This window comes from Hippichthys cyanospilos, chromosome 2 (genome assembly GCF_059441005.1).
Source record: "Hippichthys cyanospilos isolate Australia breed blue-spotted pipefish chromosome 2, RoL_Hcya_1.0, whole genome shotgun sequence".
NCBI lineage: Eukaryota > Metazoa > Chordata > Actinopteri > Syngnathiformes > Syngnathidae > Hippichthys > Hippichthys cyanospilos.
This window is the reverse complement of record NC_142370.1, coordinates 5,024,905-5,045,718: the sequence shown is the minus strand read 5'-3', so window position 1 is coordinate 5,045,718 and position 20,814 is coordinate 5,024,905. Positions and strand designations below refer to the sequence as shown.

The window sequence follows — 20,814 nt, the reverse complement described above, 5'->3', positions numbered from 1 at the left end:
ATAATCTGGAGAAAAACAAGAGGGCTCTCGCAGCGGTAGCTGCTCGGGCCCTAATAATAATCTGGAGAAAAACAAGAGGGCTCTCGCAGCGGTAGCTGCTCGGGCCCTAATAATCTGGAGAAAAACAAGAGGGCTCTCGCAGCGGTAGCTGCTCGGGCCCTAATAATAATAAGAATAATAATCTGGAGAAAAACAAGAGGGCTCTCGCAGCGGTAGCTGCTCGGGCCCTAATAATAATAATCTGGAGAAAAACAAGAGGGCTCTCGCAGCGGTAGCTGCTCGGGCCCTAATAATAATAATCTGGAGAAAAACAAGAGGGCTCTCGCAGCGGTAGCTGCTCGGGCCCTAATAATCTGGAGAAAAACAAGAGGGCTCTCGCAGCGGTAGCTGCTCGGGCCCTAATTAGATTAGTTCATTATAATTATGAATTCCAAATAAATTCTGTAAAGAATAATTAAAAAAAAAAAAAATCACACCTAACCAAGCATTATCGGAAAAAGGAAACCCCTTGAGTGCCAGTGTATATAGCATTTTCACTCATCTTTCAAGGCCCACGGAAAATTGAGTGCTATGTTTTTGTAAACACGGGTGGTGTCATATGAAAAATTGCAAGATTACAAGTATGTCATATCTGTGTTGAATAATTGGCAACACTGCCATCCAATTGTCACAGTTATCACTACAGTGGTCAATTGTCTTAATATAAAACAAGCACTAGACAAGGATGTCAACTACTCTCCATAAAAAAATTGAATTTGACAAGAATTTTAGTATTATTTTCATTATTGTTTAAAAAAAAAAAGAGAATTCTTGTCCATGGCACTGAAAGAGTTCATTGTAGCAGTTGATGATATGAATGCAGTTCTTTTGTTTGCCTTGAAATGGTGCTGGTTTCCTGATAAAGAGTGCAGAGAGAGATCTTTTTAGATTGTTATATTTGTATGTTTGAGGTCATTCGGCCCATTGGCTAAAGTGTTGACGACGCTAACGTCAGACCTGACAGCCCGAAGTGGTTTGTTACTTATGTGTTTTTATGTGAATATGTACAATGTTAGCCATAACTAATGTTTGTTGTTTTTAGTTTGTTTGTTAGTTCTATGGTGTGAACTGTTGGGGGGAAAGTGTGGATGAGGCGTGTAAAGATGAAAATAGATTATAAAAATGCACCAAAAAATGTAACAAATAGACATCGCGGGTTGTCATCACATTTTACATTATAGTCTGGTTCGAGCAAGTGCCCCCCCACCACCACCACCTCCCCCACCCCACCCCACGGAGGAAGTGGCAACCATAACCTAATTGAATCAGGGCACACCTGTTCCCTGATTGCAGTTAGTAAGAACTCACCGGACTGTTACCAGCTCTGACTGCTCACGCTGTCCAAATCTTTCACCTCAACAGTGTTACTGCAGCAAGTTCAAACACGCCAAGAACATACACAGACAAGTTTTGGTAAGATTCTTCTGTTGGCCAGGTTACAAGTTACAAGTTGGTTGAGGTTAAGGTTACAAATTTTTTCTTTGTACTGTAAAACTAAAACAATACAGGCTGATGCCACTTAACATTTTGAGGGCTTAAAAGTAAAATCTATGTATATTTGACCCTGTATACTATTTATATTTGCTGTGACCCTTTCAAGCCCAAGTTGGGTGATAAAACCAGGTTAGTGAAAAATCCTCTGACTCCCAGGGGTTAACATAGAAGTAAATCTTTGTTTTACCTTCCCCTCCCTTCTTGTTGCAGTGCCTCCTCTGCTTAAGAATCTTCCTTAGATTACAGTATATTTCGCACACTCTCTCACAGACCACCAGATTGCCCCGTTGTCTATTTGAAGTTTCAAGTACAAAGAAACACAAAAGACAATTTGTTTTCCAGACTATTTCATTCATATCGCCTTAATACAGAAAATTGAATCCAGTCAACAAATTTGGCCACATTGGTGTAGACGTCAAAGAAGCCTGGAATGGCGCACCCTCGCCCCCAACCCACCACACCTGACAGGAAGTGGGTAGAACCATAGAGAGTGGTCATTGGACTCCCGTCATCTCCACGGCAACTATCACGTAGACCCGCCAGGTAGCCGGCACACAGCATTTTGTCGGTAAAGTTAAACCGGGATGACTGGGTGCATTGGGAGTTCTGGACGATGGGCACAAACTTCCTGCGAAGAATGCTGAAAGAGGAGACCTCCCCAAATGCAGTCGTGATATCCTCGTTTCCTCCACTGGTTCTCCTGCCCCAGCCAGAGACAGTGTGACTGGGCTGAAGCAGCAGCTCGCGTTCTGCCATGTCTTTGGTGGGCAGACAGATGGGAATGACGTGACCACTGAGCGACACGCTTCCGCTCAAATGCAGAAGCGCAATGTCGCTGTCGCCCGTCGCTGACTCATAGTCCGCATGACCAATCACCGTGGAAACGGGGATTCTTTGTTCCGTGCCGTCGTCAGCGTCCAGGTTATGTTCCCCTGGAAAAATAATAAATGTGGTGCCAATTGACCACAAACACCATCTCGAAGCGCTTCTTTTTTTACACTTACCGATAGCTGTACTGTATTCATTGCAATAGTCGCAATGCTATGAGCAAGTTAGGATGAAGAGTTTTACCAAGGTCAAAAGAAAGGGAGGCTCAATCACACATTAAGAATCATTTCATATATAGTGACTGGGGATGACCAAATTTGTTTGACACTAAGCTACTAGCATTATTTACCAACCTGCCACCACAGTAAGCTTGTCAGGGTTGATTGCGTGGACACAGTGAGCTGCGGTAAGAACCCAGTCAAGATTGATTAGAGTGCCTCCACAGTGACTGGCTCCATTCAACTGAATCAGAACCTAATTTAAAAAAAAAACATTTATAAAGCAATCTTCACACTCTTTTAATCCTTTTCTAATGAAAGCAAGTGTTTGTCCAAGTATAAGTCGACCTTATTTATAAGTCGACCCCCCCCCCCCCTTTTTTTGCTTCAGTGCTTGAATTTTGCAAAACCGCGAGTAAAAGTCTACTCCTGACTTTACTAGTTACATAGATCATGGCATTCCAATTATAACACATGGTGTACGTCATTGAAATGACAAAGTTACGGTACTTTTCGACGCATTTCGTCATGTATATCGAATAACACATACTGTTGCGGTTATGGGCGGAAACGACACAAGTGCGAGGCGATGTGCACATGCACGTAGATGCAAACGCTGAAGATAATGTTGCAACAATAAAATGATTTGAAGTTTCAATGCTTTATTCTTTGACACAGCCGAAAATTCATTTGTCAAAAATCCCTAAAAGTTATCATCACTATTTGACACACCAAATAGCACTTCCCCTTTCATTCGTGCATGTCCTCTCCTTCCTGCTCGTCATTTGCGCAATTACCCTTGTTACTCTTCCACGGTAGTTATCTTCAGACCCGCGCAATTTGTTTGAAATTGAGGTCTTCTGAGATTATTTGTTGATCATCTTACTTTGGACGTTCTTTACCCAAACGACGACTGAGCGTTACTCCTCGCTATTTCTTCCCCCACTTGCCGGCATCCAAGGGCTGAAGGAAACAAGTCAAGCTGTCTTTCCCTTTTCCTAATGCGTCAAAGTCTGCCGGAAAAATTATCCTCGTAGCCTCATTGTTGACAGCAAAGAGGGAATAAGGCGACGCTTGACGAAAGTTCATTTTTCAACAATCTGTGCAAACACTTTAAAACGAATGTGTAAATCAGAGGTCCCCAACTAACGGTCCGCGGCCCGTTACCAGTCCGTGAATCAACTAGCACCGGGCCGCATGTGAAATATTCATGTTTTGGGACTGATTTAGTTTATCCTTTAACAGTACATGAGTTTGTGCTTTGTTTGGCTTGATCTTTGTTTTGGCCCCGTCTCTGGCCGCTGTTGATATTACATTTTGGAATGAGGAAGGGTGGCGCGGCTTCAATCGAGAGCAGTCACTGTCGGTGACGCACACACTGTTCTGTCTCTGTGTGACATCTGGCCCACGAGTGACGGTAAGTGGTACTTGCTTTGTAAGAATGTTGTACACCAGGGGTGTCTAAATCCTGTCCTCAAGGGCCGGTGATCGTTATCAGACTTCTGCTGAGGTTGCTGATGAGCTGATCATTTGAATCGGGTGTGTCAGGGGAAAGAAAGCTGAAAAACATGCAGGACACTGGTGCTTGAGGACCGAATTTGGACACCCCTGCTTTACAAGATTTCATGATAATATGCCCCAAATTAGTTTGTTTGTCCAACAATTTGTGGCTGTGGATAACATGCTAGCAAATGTCAGTTCTTATCTTGTTCTTATCTGTTATCTAGTGCTGCCTTGTATACGTTTAGCTTGTTAGCATTTTCGTTTGTGCCAGCGATTCCCCTTTGCAATATGTTAGCATATGCAAAGGTTTTGCATTGAAAAGTACTCATTTGCATTTAACCCGGAATGCCCAGCGAGAACCCACACAGGCTAGGGGGGAACATGCAAACCCCACACAGAAAGGCTGGAGCGAGGTGGATCTGAACTGGGGTCCCTTCAACTGCACGGCGGATGTGCTATTCACTGCGCCACTGAGCCGCCTCCACATTGTACATTTTGAGAAAAAAAGTATTTTTGGAACTCAACCAAGCTAAGCACTAGTTTGTCATTAATGGTGAGCAAAGTAAAAAAAAAAAAAAAAAAAAACTCAAGCATATTCAAATTCATGTTATTCAAACACAAACATGTGAAAAAAAAGGTCTGTTTTGAGTTATGTGGTTTTAAGTCGACCCCCCTAATATGAGGGTTAAAAATGAGGGGAAAAAACTCGACTTGTCCTCTGTGAAATACGGTAATGAAAATGTGTTTAGGTAACCTAAATGATAGCTTTTTTTGTTTGTGGTTAAGTTGTGGCCAATCTCGGCTCTGGCCTCAGGCAGCATTGGCTCAATTTACACTATGAGTATCCGTGTGAATGATTTGTCCCAAATGAATGTGCTATATCTTAAATGATTGCGTAATGATATTTAAGCACACCATAGCTCACTCTTGAGTGTGTCAGTAAAATTCACCGCTTCTCATCAATTTCTTTTGTACCAAATGACAACAAAAAGCAGTATTGGAGACACTTGGATAGCTTCAAAGTCAGTTGACTTCCTGATGAGAACATCTACCTGCCAGGGAGACTCTCCTTTGGGAGGATGGTTGGCAAGACTTGTCCCGTCCATCATGTTCTTTTTGGAAGGGGCCAGTTGTCCACATGGAAATTCCACTAAAAGACAAAAAGGCATTTTAATTGTCATTTAAGAATGATGCTAAATATACTGGCCTATCGTTTCATAGTTCAGTGTTCCTCAATTGTTTTTTTTTTCATTTGTGTGACTTTTCAATATCTGTGACTTGTGAGTAAAAATATATACTCCGGATGAAAAGTTCCCTTCATGTACACTGATATTTCAAGGTATAAATGGGTCCATGTCGAAAGACGCCCACCCTGAGCGATGCACTGTCGTCCGTCTTCGCCCAGCATGTAACCATCAGCGCAGGAACATTTGCGGTGTTTCCCAGAGTCATCGCAAAAGTGTCGACACTGGCCGTTGTGGTGAATACACTTGAGTGATTCTTCCAACACTGGCCAATGGAAAAGGGGCCGCGCAATAGGTGATGACGTCACCACACGCTCATTCGCTTGGTGTTTTGTGCAGTACCCATCTGACAGAAGCGTCCTTCAAAGCCTTCGGCACATTGACACTGGAAGCCGGTCGCAATGGTGACACACAGGCCGTTATTATGACAAGGGTTGACTCGACAGGGGTCTCGTCCTGGCACCACAGTGATTGAGAAAAGATGAGCAGATGAACAGGAACGTGAATTAGTTGCTGGATTTAAGTCTGACTCACGTTCATACGTATCCCAGAATTGTCTCTGTGGAATCAAACAACAACACAAACGTGTTGTTAACAGTTATATCTTTATATCTACAAATATCTACACACTTTTTTCTTCCAGAAAAGAAGGCCAAAATATGGGTGCGTCCAACAAATGGTAACTTAAAACATTTTTAGTTTGTTTTATGCAACACCTTTCGAGGAAGGTTGATATGTCAGCCACATAGACTGAGTGTTGACACTTAGATGTGCGTTTTTATATTGGCCGTGGGGGGGTGTCAGTTGGCTGTTGGCATCAAGTGCCTGTTACAGCTAACTCCAGCTTGTGTTTGCTGAGGTTGGTACGGCATTATTTTCAATAAAAGAAGTGAGCAGACTGAAACATCGTCCAAGTCCATCCTTATTCACACACAGGAATATTACTAAAACCGAGAGGATCATGTTATAGTTATGATAAAAATGAACTTGAACCATATCACGAGGAAAAGCAAAAACATCCTCTAGCGCGTTCATGGTTAAAGTAGTGAGGCGTTCACTGACTGCTCACAACGTGAGAAATCTGAATTTATTCTGTTTTGCTATAGTTTTTACATTGTTGGTGCGTCTTATACACGATAACATGGAAAATACCAGAATTTGACCCCCAAATTAAGAGTGCGTCTAATACACAGGTGTAAGAACCTCTAATAAGAACCTTTTCACTAGAAAAATATATCTTTGAAAAAAGACGCGATGGCAAGCTAGGCAAATACCAGTAAATACAGGCACATATTTGAGATTTTGCCTTACTATGGCTTCTTCAGAGGATGTTAATTTTGTATTCATGTGTTTGACAGTTTGCCCCATTCAATTTATGGGGCCCGTCACTATACTTTAATGTTGCCAAAAGGAAAAAAAACAATAAACACCACTGGGGGCATAGAAGTCTCCACGGTATGTGCCTTTTCTCAATTAAGGACCGGAAATCCTAATGTAAACCCCCCCATCATATGTAAATCAGGTCAAAAGGCCACCGACTGACCGTCAAGGTGTCGTCCTCAAACACTTCTCTGGCCTCCTCATAGTTGCAGATCTCCTCACGGCATTCCCTCTCCAGGTTGCCCTGCATAAGTTCTTCAAAGAATCCAGAGTTTGCTCTCCGCATTCGGCTCAACACCATATCAGCCTCCTGCTTCTCCACAAACACTGATACCAAACACATACATGTATAGTCAAATTGTATATCCCCAACTTAGTTAAGCGTGTTACAGCTAGCGCCGAGTACAAAAAAGAATGCTGTACCAACAGCTGCAGTCATGCTAATCAGAATCGATAAAATGCAGCTTCTTAACATCATGATGTCCGGTGCTCAACCTCCCAAAATCAAGTTTCGGATCTGCTTGTAGACCTCTGCGAGAGACAGAGCTTTTAAACTACATTCCAGATGACTTTTGTGACCCTCAGACTCAGCAAAACAAATATGTTTTCTTTTTTTACACCACGTTTTACCAGAAGTCAACCGGATGTTTGTTCTTCTAAATCCTGGAACTCAGAAATATCAATGATAAAATGGGTCGTATTGACTTTCAGCCGTTGCGCTTTGCCATACCGGAAAACAGTGCTTGTCCTTCAAGGCGGGAAAGCTTTTTTTTTTTATTTTTTTTTTCAAGCTACATCATAAATGTGTACGTGTATTATATATCCATCCATCCAATATCATACCTGCTTGTCCTCACAATGGTCACGGGTGCACTGGAACCTGTCTTGGGAAAGTAGGCGGGGTACAGCCTGAGCTGATTGCCAGCCAATCACAGAGCACACAAAGCAAACCGGCATTTTGTGATCAAAGTTGTCGGGACGGAACATATGATGATGCTAAGTGGACGAGATAGGAAGGAGCTAAACTGTGTAAAATTTTATAAGTAATTAACCACACCTTAAAATCACATCTCGTGTATTGGAAGCCAACGCAGGTCAGCTAGAATCGGAGTAATACGATCGAACTTTCTTGTCCTTGTCAATAGTCTCGCTGCTGCATTCTGTACAGACTGCAGGCTTTTGATGCAGGACATGAGAAGTCCAGAAAACTAAACGTTACAATAGTCTTGGCGCAACGTAACAAATGCATGAATTAATGTTTCAGCATCGCTAGGAGAAAGAATAGGGCGAATTTTAGCTATATTGCGAAGGTGAAAAAATGCTGTTCCTGTCATGTTAATAATATGTGTCCGAAAAGAGAGTGTTGAGTTATCACGCCGAATTACGAACTTAATCCGTTCAGCGGCTACGCTCGTATAGCGGGCAATCCAAACCCATGTTAATTCGTGAGTGCGTGCAACGCGCGCAGAAGCCTTAGGTAAAATCATCACGCTGTATACAAAAATTAATATTAAGTGACATAATCTACTGTACAGCTGCATTAAATAACAAATACAAAGGATAAATGACTTTTACCTTTGGAAAGACGTGACTTGTGCTGAGATAAGCAGAGATGAGCAGAGATGAATGCTCTAAGTCAATACGGTAAATCAGATATGCTATTGGTCTTACAGTGTCAAAGTAACTTTTTCAGTCAGGGTTTTCTCTACTTCCTTCCATCCCAACCAGCTGTGCCATCAAGCTAGATAAAGGCGTTCGGCCAATAGCATATCGGCACTTCTGTGATTGACGTGTGACGCCGGCCAATAGCATCTCCGTGAGTGAGACCGGGTGACCTTAATCGACCAATAGCATATTGGCGTCTCCTTGACTGACTGATAATTATTTGCACTTTTTTTTTAAACGGTTGGAATGTATTGACATCTTATTGATTAAAACACATTTAAATCTGTGACGATTTTTTGTCCTGCAATCGGCACACTTAATTTCATGCCAGCTGTTTTTCCCGACGTGAATTGAGCACGGTGGAAGCGGAGAGGTGGTTGTGTGTGTTGCATTTACTAGGCAGCACACTTATGGCTTGTTCGAGCGTCAGTTCACCTTTGGTAACAACTCACAAAATTGCAACAATGACGCTGTCCCAATGCATATCGGGAGATTGCCGACTAACCTGACATGCAATCTTGTCTAGCAACCATTATATGGCGCTGTATCATCACCCGTAATAAGGTGCAAAGATTGACCTCTAGAATTAATATGGCAACGCATATAGGCTATTGGTCTTACAGTGTTACAGTAACTCTTTCAGTCATGGTGCAAATCACGGAGATACTGAAACATCATCCTCTTATTTCTTCCTTTACCGCTGCTAGTAATTTTAGAAGCTATGTCTAACAGATAAAGTTTGCAAAGTCTTCAAAACATTCCGTTTTTCACTCATTTTGTCTACTTCCTTCCATCCTGTCCCATCAAGCTAGATAAAGGCGTTCGGCCAATAGCATATCGGCATTTCTGTGATTGACGTGTGACGCCGGCCAATAGCATCTCCGTGAATGAGACCAGGTGACCTTAATCGACCAATAGCATATTGGCGTCTCCTTGACTGACTGATAATTATTCGCACTTTTTTTTAAACGGTTGGAATGTATTGACAATTAATTAAAAAAAAAAACACACATTTAAACCAATGACAATTCTTTGTCCTGCAATCGGCACATTTAATTTCATGTCAGCTGTTTTTCCCTTTAGCTGTACAAACACTACACTTAAATGGTAATATATTTAGACACCGTGAGTGAGACAGTCAGTGTGAGATTGTAAGACCAATAGCGTTCACGTTACCGCCGTAAGTATCTATTAATGATTGTAGATGACGCAACTGCTGAATATATTGACCCAGTTAGGCGAGAACATTTCCACATACTCAATGGCTGGTTTGACGGAATACTCGCAAGACGAGAGGTTTGCTCGTAAGCGGAGGACAAAATTCTCCCTGATCCACGCTCGTATGGCGGAATGTTCGCAAATCAGGATGCTCGTAAGCAGGGGGCTGACTGTATATATATATATCAGGTGTGCCCTATGTATGGATCAATATTGAGATTGGGATCCGTAGATGGGGAATGAGGTAAGCTTTACCTGTTTCTTTTGTGTGTTTACAGTTGAACAAGTTTGGCCATATTGACATTGAGTTATTATTTGAGTTATTGTTATTACTTTGAGTATCACTATATTGTGATTGAAAAAGTTTCAATCATGTCATTAATTGAGGGTGCGCCTTATAATCCGGTGCACCTTAGATATGGGAAACGTTTTAAAATGTCATCAATTGAGGGTGCGCCTTATAATGTGGAAAATGTGACTTTGAGAACCACTGCTCCAGAGGATGGTTACGTGAAGATCACTGATTTGCTTGTTTCGCTGTCAATCAAAGAGGGCCTCCACCCACCTCAGACAGATGATCCAATTATCATGAAGAGTGTGCATCCGGGTCGGTTCACTGCCTCATAGACACTCACAGATGCTTTGAATAATACATGCCTATGAACTCAGGACATCCAATAAACAATAAGAACAAAGACTTTTGAAAATAAATGGTTCTTTTCCTTTATTTGAGACCTGAATTTTTCTTTTTGGCAACTTACAATCACAATTCACGTTTATTAGTGTTAAACTACTTTTTGTTGAAGCAAGTCAGGTGACTTAGTGGTTGTGAGCATGCTCCTGGAATGGACCCAATCAAGAAATTTGGCCACATTGGTGTAAACGCCAAAGTACCCTTGGACTGAGCAGCCGCGCCCCCAACCCACCACGCCTGAAAGGAAGTGGGTGGAACCGTATAGTGTGCTCAACGGGCTCCCGTCATCTCCGCGGCAACTCTCCTGTTGACCCTCCAGAAAGCCGGCACATAGCATGTTGTCGGTGAAGTTGAACGAAGCTCTTTCAGAGCATAGGGAATTCTGGATGATGGGCACAGACAGCTTGCGGAGGATGGGGGAAGCGGGGATGCCCCCTGACACATCATTCCCACCACTGGTCCTCTTGCTCCAGCCCGACACGGTGTGGTAGCGGAGCAGCAGCAGTTCACGCTCTGCCAAGTCTTTGGTGGGTAGGCAGATGGGTATTGCGTGGCTACTCAAAGAAACACCTCCACTCAGATGCAGAAGAGCAATGTCGTTGTCGCCCGTCGCTGGCTCGTAATCCTCATGAACAATCACCACCGACACAGAGATTTTTTGCTCCGTGCCATCGTCAGCGTCCAAGTTATGTTCCCCTGGAAAAACAATAAAAGTTTTTTTATACACTGGTATACTGGTCTACTGACAATTGCCCTTTGTTACGAAAAATTTTTCTCTGCGGAAAAATATTTTGTCCAGTTAGGAAAGAAAATTCAGGATACGTAAGGCGACGTTGTTGGCGAATAATTGAGACACCAGCATGCTCGAACAATACTGTAATGTAATATGGCATCACAACCCGCAATGTCTACTCGAGTTTTTGATGCATTTTTATCATTTATTAATATGCCGGCTTATACTTAGCTAAACATAAATAATAAATACTGTACAACGAAACACTAATATCCATAGGAAGGAAGATGTCGCAATTAAAATCTGTTGTTGTGCAACTTCTTTGCAAGGAGTGCAGTGAAGCGCAAAGAACTGAACAGAATAACATGGTGCTGTACTGTCTCGTTTTGGACACAGGGTGGCACCCACATAATGATATACTTGACGGAATATGTCTAAAAGCTCAGGAAGAAGTCAGGTTATCATGTCAACTACATTGGCGCAGTGAGTTAACAGTTTAGCTTTAAATTGAAAAAGAAATACAAGACGGATTGTTTATAATACAACAGGGCCCAAAGTCAAAATGTCTGGTAATGGCCCAGATGGCGACCCTCACCCTTGTCAATCTCTTCAGGGCAATAGAAGGATTGTACCTGCGTTAAGCAGTAGCACGATGAAACTACTTGCCAATGCTATTCACCTTATGATGTCAAGCCCAAAGCTTTGGAATGAGAGACACGAGTTCTTGGCACGGATGTTTACTGTGTTCTTTCACTTTTCAACTTTACTCCTTTAATCCACACTTTTCCACCACCAGTTCACACCGTTAAACCAACAAATATAAAATTGCTATTAGGTATGGCTAACGTACATATTCACACAAAAACACATACGCAACATACCACTGCGGACGACAGCATGTGATGTTAGCGTTGTTAGCATGTCGTTAGTACTTTAGCAGTTGCTGAATGACGTCAAACAAGAAGCACTTCACATGATCTTAAACTAAACATCAGTAAACTTCCATGCTCAAAATAATCCAATAATAAATATTATCGCTCCCGTGGATTTGTAAAGGATGCCTGGATCACTGGAAATAAAAAATAACGACCTACAAAGGTCGCGCTCTACACTCATGACCTGCAGGAACTGCATTTATTTTGTCAATTGCTAAAATTAACGTGATTCATTTAAAGTTTTTTTTTTTAATTATTATTATTCTTTACGTGATGTTTTTCAAATTTGATGATGATTATGTACTAATGTGATTCTAATATGTGTTTGTTCCATTTATTTTTGCATTTTTATATTTTTTATATTATTAATTTGAAGGGCTTAGGAGCTTTTTTAGGTGCTTGGAACAGATGTAAAAAGTGCCTCTACTTAAGAAAAATTCACGTTATGCACAAATTAACAAATTGAGGTACCGCTGTATAGCGCCAAATAAAAACACAAACTAACTCAAAATATACTCGTGCCACAACAACCCTTTTCATACATTAAAAAAATCACCTGAAGCACATGAGGATGCATCTAGTTGGTTTGAGATAAACAAACATTGAAAATGAAAGTGAGCAGAGGGAGTTGGATCGATGGGCAAAAAAAGAGACTTCATCATCAACAGTAATAAGGCCGTGATGTCACATACTGGTCTGCTCCTAGCACCAGCATCCATGGCCTCAATATCCACAATTAGTGGAAGGTAAATGTGAAGGTGCAATGGTGCTGACGCAGTTAAAGAAAAGCAAAGAGAAGCAGGTTAGTCATTTATAACATGGATAGTGATGAGGGACGGCCCGGTGGAAGAGTGGTTGTCGCGTCCGCATCACAGTTTAGAGTCCCAAGTTCAATTCCAGCTCGCTCTGGCTTTTCTGTGTGAAGTTTGCATGTTCTTCCTGAGCCCACATGGGTTCTCAGGGGACTCCGGCTTCCTCCAACACTCCGAAAACATGCATGGCAGGTGTATTGGACACTGTAAATTGTCCTTAGGTGTGACTGGGTGTTTGAATGGTTGGTCGCCCCCTATGACCCAAAGACCGCTAGAATAGGCACCAGCAAGCCCTAGTGGGGATAAGCGACTATAGAAAATGGATGGATGGATGGATGGATGGATGGATGGATGGATGGATGGATGGATGGATGGACGGATGGACGGATGGACAGACGGACAGACAAACGTGACTGGCAGCCAGAGACATGATCCGATTAAAATCAAGTTGAGATGCATACATGCAATGTACAAAGATGGAAGGCAATAGGAACATATACTTAATTAAATAAAATCAATTATTTGCAGCAAGCAGATTAGGATGAATCATTTATTTGCCTACCTGCCACCACAATAAGTTTGTCGGGTCTGATTCTGTGGACACAGTGAGCTGCGGTGAGCACCCGGTCAGGACGGATCAAGGCACCTCCACAGTGACTGGCTCCATTCAATTCAATCAGAACCTAATGAAAAAAGTCACTGTTGAGATATAACGTAAAGCTATTCCAAAATTTTGGATTCAGTGTTCGGTTCTGCTCTTCCTGATTGGATTTTGTGCGACCTCCCTGTGTTGTTGTTGTGTGTTATTTCCTCACGGCTTCTTTTAAAAACACGCATGTTATAGTTTCAACTTTAACCCCTGCGTGTCAGGGGATTTTTCACTTACCTGTCCTTATTGTCACCCAACTTGAGCTAAATTTCAAAGGGTCATAGCATCGTCAAATACAAATATATACGTACTTTCAACCCCTCAAAATGTTCAGTGGCATCATACATACATACATACATATATATATATATATATATATATATATATATATATATATATATATATATATATATATATATATATATATATATATATATATATATATATATTTGTTATTACATTTTTGGGTAATTGTCTGCCAACACCAACATCCTCTCATATTTAGTCCCAACATATTTATAGAAAAGGGATGGATATTTTCAACACTAACAGAATACTGTTAGTTAAATAGCAGTTCAAAATGGAAATCAATACTTCCATAGCATTTTTTTTCATTTCCTTCTGTTTGATAGATTATTTTAGTGAACATAAAAAGACATTGCACATATATATACAAGCACATAATTCATATATATGAGCCCGACATGGCAAAATCTTACTTCTGCAGGGTTTACCTCTTGACCTCCCGTTTGCAAGCATTTAGAAGCGATGGCAGGCCGGCATATCTAAAGTCGACATGTTTTGACAATGTAATATTTTAGCCTCCTAGTGGGGTTTTTTTGTATGCTTTTCCTTTAATATCACACATCAAAAACATCTAAAAGCCAGCTTTGCTTTAAAATTTCCCCCAGAGGTTATAAATGTCCGCAAGTATGAATGGGACTGTGAATGCGACTGACAAATGACCATTTTTAAGCAGTTTATGATGACACAGTGTTAAAGGTCTGACAATCATGCTTCATGATGAGAGTAACTACCTGCCAGGGACACTCTCCTTTGGAACAATGGTTGGCTCCAACAAGCCTGGTCTGACCCATCACGCTCTGATTGGTTGGAGCCAGTTGACCGCACGGAAACTCCACTGAAAAACAGAACGGGCATTCGGGGGAAAAAGGGGGGCGGGTGGTATACGGTAAGTGCCATTTGAGAAGCATTTGTCGCTTGCCCACAATCATCAGATACATTTGGAGGCGCCAGGTAAGTTACGATGAGCTTATTGCAAAAAACGCCCACCCTGAGCGATGCACTGTCGTCCATCTTCACCCAGCATGTAGCCATCAGCGCAGGAACATTTGCGGCGTTTCCCCGAGCCGTCGCAAAAGTGCTGACACTGCCCATTGTGGTAAATACACTTGAGCGAGTCTTCAAACACTGAAAAACGGCAAAGGGGTAGCACAATGAACAATTGGCATCACCACACTTACAGTACATCTGCTTATTATTTCCTGCAGTACCCATTTGACAAAAGCGTCCTTCAAAGCCTTCGGCACATTGACACTGAAAGCCGCTCCCAATGGTGACACACACACCATTGTTAAGACACGGGTTGATTCGGCACGGGTCCCGACCTGGCGCCGCGACCATCCAGAACAACAGCAAAAGTTAGACAAAAGAACAACAACCGAAAGTGGTCATTAGCTCGAAATGGGACTTACGTTCATACGTATCCCAGAATTGTCTCTGTGGAAGCAAGAGCAAAAAAAATTACAGCTTTGTGCACAGGTGCCATACTCAAGGCCCGGGGGCCAGGTCATTTTATGGTATATCACGTAAATTCCCAAGAACCACGCTAAACTGAGTTCCAAACTTTTAACTTGTCATGTATAATAAAGTTGAGATTTTGCAATCTGTTTTGATTCGTTATGTTACGGTAACCTCAACAATGAATCAACAGACTGTTGATGCTTTACTTCTGACTTCAAAACTACTAAGCCACAAGTGTCAAACGCAAGGCCCGGGTGCGAAATCAGGCCTGCAACATCATTTTATGTGGCATACGAAATACTCATTTGACTTACAAGTTTCTGGCTTAAATACCATACAAGCAAGTTGTCTCCTTTTCCCTCCCTCGCTCCCTCACTTTCTTCCTTCATTCCTTCCTTCCCTTCCCTTCCTTCCAAACTTAAAAATGTGGGAGGAAAAAAAAACAATATTTTGTTCTCAATCTCTCTGTTTTTATTGACATCTGGAAAGTGTTAAGATAACTTTTTGAAAACTGCAGACAGAACGATGGAACACTAACCCGTAGTTATCATCACCCAACTTGGGCTGACTTTGAAAGGGTCATAACATCGTAATATATAAATAGATATTTATTTTCAGTGGCATCAGCCCTATCCATGCATGGATTTTTTTTCTTTATGTACAAAAATGGTAAAAATCTGATAATCGCAAAAGTAACCTTGTTGTATATTTATGAAATTGAAATAGGATTATTGATTATGATGACATGATCAATTTATTAGAGGATTATGACTTTTGAAGATGTTTGCATCATAGTGGTCCAGGCTTAGCCAATTATGGAAGTCATTGAAAGGCTTGGAAAAATGTCATAAGTTGGCCGCTAGTGCCAGCCGGTGGTTTTGGGGTGTCAACACAAAATTTTCTAACGCGCCCCGTGCACAAGTTGCCGTTGATTAAGGATTCATGCAAAAATCTGGGGAAATGCATATTAAACATTGGGTTTTCAAAATGTCCAAAATTGACAATATTTTCCAATTTTGGATGGCAGTAAATGAGCCTGACACGGGCTTAATCTGACACCTATGGGATGTATCTCTCGACCTCCTGTTTGCATGGCAGCGTGGCATATTTAAAGTTGTCGTGTTTTGACATTCTATGCAATATTTTAGCCTCCTATTGTTTATTTATAAATTGGCCAAAGCCTTACTTACAATAATTAGTGCAACTGTACAAGCGAGAGGGCGGACGTCAGTTGGCGGTTAGCAGCAAGTGCAGCTAACAGCAGCTCGTGTTAGCTGAGGTTGTTAGAACATTATTTTCAATAAAGGATATGAGTGGACTGAACCAATGCCTGAGGTCATTCTTGTTCACACACAGGAATTTTACTAAAACGGAGAGCATCCTGTAAAAATTCTGAGGTTTCCAGCTGATTCAATTAGTCCACTGGTTAGAGAACACGGAAAGGTATTCCATTTGACTTGTTTATTAACTGCAGTCTTTTGGCATACACACGCTATCATAAACACGGCAAAAACACGGATGCTGGTCAACTTCGGGTTATTTATGGTCAAATGAACTGGAACCGCGTCGCGAGGAAAATGAAAAAACAACTACTTGAGCGCATTCAACACTGGCGTGGTGTTCACTGCTCACTCACAATGTGGGAAATCTGAAAAAAGCTAATCCTAATGCGCAACAAATACAAAATATAATTTAGGGATATGAACACCAGAAAATATGAAGTTTACAAAAGATGAGATTTATTCTGTTTTGCTTTATTGCGTTATTTATTCTTTATTGCTGTTTTGCTTTGTTTTTACAGTGTTTCAAACGTATTGGTGCATCTTATGCATGGTAACATCAAAAATACCCCCCGTCTTATACACGAGCGCGTCTTACATTTGGGGAATTTCGGTATTTGTATTTAGTATTAACATGTTTGAAGGTCTGTCTTGTTCAGTAAATGGTAGAAAGTACTTGTGCGTTTGTCGCTCTGTTTTTTTCCATTTCACTCAAGCAGCCATGAATGTGATGCCCACTCGTAAACAAATCTCGTTATCGCAACTCAAAGCCATGGTCTGTGTCTTGAAAAACCACGTTGGAAAAAAATGTTACCACTGTTTGAGCCTTGTCTCAATAAAGATAGAAACACTGGTGTAAACAAGTTGAAAGTCAAGCTGCTGACCGTCAGCGTGTCGTCCTCAAACACTTCTCTGGCCTCCTCATAGTCACAGATCTCCTCGCGGCATTCCCTTTCCAGGTTGCCCTGCTTGAGTTCCTCCAAGAATCCGGAGTTTGCTCGTCGCCATCGGCTCAGCACTGCATCCGCCTCCTGCTTTTCCACAAACACTGATACCAAGCAGCGAAACGATGAAACGATGCATTATAAACTTGGTGAAATCATGTTTGGGCTTGTGCTAAATCCTGAAAAATCTCAGCGTCTAGCATTCTAAGTATGTTAGATGGACAAGAACAAGTAGGAAATGACGGGTTATGAAGATAACCTTTTTGCTTTCAAGAAACAAACCTGCAGCCGCAACAAAGTCAAACAACAGAATCAACACAATGCAGGTTCTCTCCAACATGATGTTCAGTATTTATCTCCCAAAAATCAAGTTCCAGGTCTGCTCATTGGAGAGGCAGAGCCTTTAAAATAGACCTCCAAAGACCCTCGCGACCCTCGGACTCTGCAAAACAAACACGACCCATTTTTTGCCATCAGGTCTGTAAACAAACCAGAGGGCAACTGGCTTTGAACTTTTGCTCGTTTGAACCTAGGAGTTAAAGGTATCACTTCATGATTTAAAAATTTCATAAAAACGTAATACATGCTCCCATCATACCATGGTCTCGTGTGTTATTTTATCATAACACAGAAGGATTCAATTATCATTCCAAATAAATAGTTTACATATTATTTTGTTGTATCCACTGTAAAATGACAAGAAAGACATTCTTCTATTTTCTTATTTGAGATTGAAAAAAAATGCACCAGAGGTGTGTGTGCTACTTGCACATGCAGTAATGCGGCTCCATAACTTCCTCTTACAATGCAGGCTTGAGGTTGCTCCCGTGCAACATTAAAGGCTCGGTTTTGTTGCTCAGGCACTAGTCTGGCACAGTGTGCGGTCAAAATGTGTGCTTGGGTGGCATTTTCTCTCTTTTAGTAACTTGCCAGACGTTGAGCATGGGGAGAATCGGGGACCAAGGGGCATTTCCACTACTGTACGACATGTCGGCCAATCGTGGTGTTATCCCTGATTTGCATCAGTAATCAGGGCATGGCAAGCACACGCCAACGTTGTGCTGTGCATGACCAAATAGCGCATGTTCGCACAGCTAGTACCGTAATTCCCCAAATACACGACGGACTTTTTTCCCAATAGTGAAGGCCTAAGTGTGGGTGCGTCCTATAAACGGTAACTTAAAAGTTAGATTTTTATTAGATTCGATTTGTATATAGATTCGACACCATTCCAGGAAGATTGATACGTCAGCCACACAAGCTGAGTGTTGACGCTTCGATGTGTACTTTTATATCATACAATTTTTATATCTTACGATAATTATCGTTGTGACAGTTCAACTGGCTCACGATTCCAGATGTGGGTCGATTGTTGACACGTGTTCTGTTTTCTGACTGCAAATTCATCACAAGCAACGTGGAAATGGTCTCGCTGACTAACTGTCCTGTACATCAATAAACGTGCGGAACAAAGCCACTCCTTTTCAACTCCTGATTGTCTGCAAGAAAATATAAAAATAGTGAAAATGAGCGGGACATGAACCCACGTGGAGGAACAACTAAATGAAGCACTTGCAGCTGCGTCATCCACTACACTACTCCGTGCCGCAGTTTTGTTTGCCAAAAGTAATATCGGTAGACCTAAACAAGTGTCTGGCGGGGACAAAAGTTAATCTGGCATTTAGTTTGAATACGCCCATGCTATCTGGCTCTGAAAGAAAGAGCAAGGGATTGAGGACATCGCTCGTGGGGTGAAACCCCCACCTGTACTCTGGATCCCTTCTCCACTGCCTTTGTCAAAAACAACTTTTTCTCAATGAGCCACCTATCAATAAACTCGTAAATCTTTCCCTACAGACTGGCAGCATCCCTTCAGCCCTGAAAACCGCCATCCTCATACCACTCCTCAAGAAACCCTCCCTCGACCCTAAAGTAGTCTCAAACTCCAGGCCGATCTCAAACCTTCCTTTCAAAAATATTGAGAAAGTTGTGTCCATTCAGCTTCACAATCACCTTAACCGCAATAACCTAAGGGAAAAAATTGAATCAGGTTTCGGCGCTGCCCGAAGCACGGAAACCGCTCTTGTCATAGTCACTGACGACCTGCTGATGGCGGCTTCCCTTCCTTGCTTTTTCTCCTGGTTCTCACAACTGCTTTTGACACTGTCAACCACAACATTCTGCTCACCCACCTTCAATCCATTGCTCTCAATCTAACACTGCTTTCAACTGGATTAAATCACACAACACTGGCCCTTCTGAATATGTGTCCCCCGATGGTTTTAAATCTCGCACCCAATCTGTCACCTGTGGTGTCATCCAGGGATCTGTTCCTGGCCCTACCCTTTTCACCTTGTACTAGCTTGTTATGTTCTCTGCTGATCTTGTGCTTGTTCTAGGCGGGGTTCTCCTTAGAACAAGGAGATTAAGTAAGGACCTTTAAAATGTGGAGAAAACTGTAAAGTCTATTAAAGTACTTCTGTTTCGAGTAGACCCCTCCAACAAACACACATATGCTTTATTTGTATACTGTATATGTGTATATACATTTATACAGTGGTGTGCTGTTACGTTATCTGTTTATCTCGTTGATTTGTACGGAGAACAGTGACGACACCTTGCGTTGAGCACAACCACAAGTTTCTCTTTAGTCCAAATTGTCCATCCTTTTTCGATGTCCATGTAGGAACATTAGGTAACACACATACAGCTTTGCTTTATCTAGCGCCTCCCCTCTTAAGTCCAAACTTCCCCATCGTCATTGTTTGCTTTGTTGTAAAATATTTTCTTCTTATTTTTTCTGCACACATGCATATTCAACATGCAACATTTCCATGACAATAACTCAGATTGTTTCTTTTGCATCAACACCAACATAACTCTTTTTGTCTTATTTCTTTATGACTGACATATACTTTTTTTTCTTCAAGAACATTGCCACAACACAGTAATAATGAACCTCTACTAACATTGAATACATTGAATAAGTCTAAACGCTTAGGCGGGCGAGACACACAACCTGAGGCTGTCACATAAGGTGTGCCTGAAACATCAGAATTGACCTGTACACTTTTACTAGGTGTGACAGATGTGCTGGTCTGTTTTTCAGAACACATTCTCGGGTCAGCATTAGCAGGTGTATTGGCTAATGGTCTCAAATGTTTGCGATTTCGCCTGATATGTCACTCATCTGTGTAATGGCATAAGATCTCGGCGTGGATGCCTGTTCCACAACTTTCCTTCTCTGCCAAAATGTGGCAACCACACATTTTGGCCCGGTCGCAGGGTTGGTAAAGGGTTGGTAAATGACTAAAAAACATGTGTAAACTTCATATACCATCTTTTTGGAAAAATATCGGTTATTACCTGCAGCTTATACTCCAGTGCGGCTTATCCGTGACAAAAATAATTTTT

General features: G+C 41.7%; 2 protein-coding genes across 3 annotated transcripts; both read right to left on the bottom strand.

Annotated features, from left to right (window-relative positions):
• Positions 1-1,863: 1,863 nt before the first annotated feature.
• On the bottom strand, positions 1,864-7,262 carry LOC148426961 (coagulation factor VII-like). Of its 2 annotated transcripts, XM_088408706.1 has the most exons (8): positions 7,130-7,255; positions 6,870-7,033; positions 5,861-5,885; positions 5,669-5,782; positions 5,454-5,591; positions 5,135-5,232; positions 2,715-2,835; positions 1,864-2,465 (listed from the first exon to the last, which is right to left on the bottom strand). In XM_088408706.1, exons 1-8 carry the CDS (start codon positions 7,182-7,184, stop codon positions 1,882-1,884), a joined length of 1,299 nt encoding a protein of 432 aa, XP_088264832.1. In that variant the 5' UTR covers positions 7,185-7,255; the 3' UTR covers positions 1,864-1,881. The 2 variants fall into 2 exon arrangements, with proteins under 2 accessions (XP_088264832.1, XP_088264833.1); XM_088408707.1 differs by lacking the exon at positions 5,454-5,591 and having other exon boundaries at positions 7,130-7,262.
• A 3,025-nt stretch (positions 7,263-10,287) lies between these two features.
• On the bottom strand, positions 10,288-17,842 carry LOC148426960 (coagulation factor VII-like). The gene is made up of 8 exons (XM_088408527.1): positions 17,683-17,842; positions 17,341-17,504; positions 15,128-15,152; positions 14,927-15,040; positions 14,706-14,843; positions 14,450-14,553; positions 13,326-13,446; positions 10,288-10,979 (listed from the first exon to the last, which is right to left on the bottom strand). The coding sequence occupies exons 1-8, from the start codon at positions 17,738-17,740 to the stop codon at positions 10,375-10,377; spliced, it is 1,329 nt and encodes a 442-aa protein (XP_088264653.1). The 5' UTR covers positions 17,741-17,842; the 3' UTR covers positions 10,288-10,374.
• Between the last annotated feature and the right edge of the window lie 2,972 nt (positions 17,843-20,814).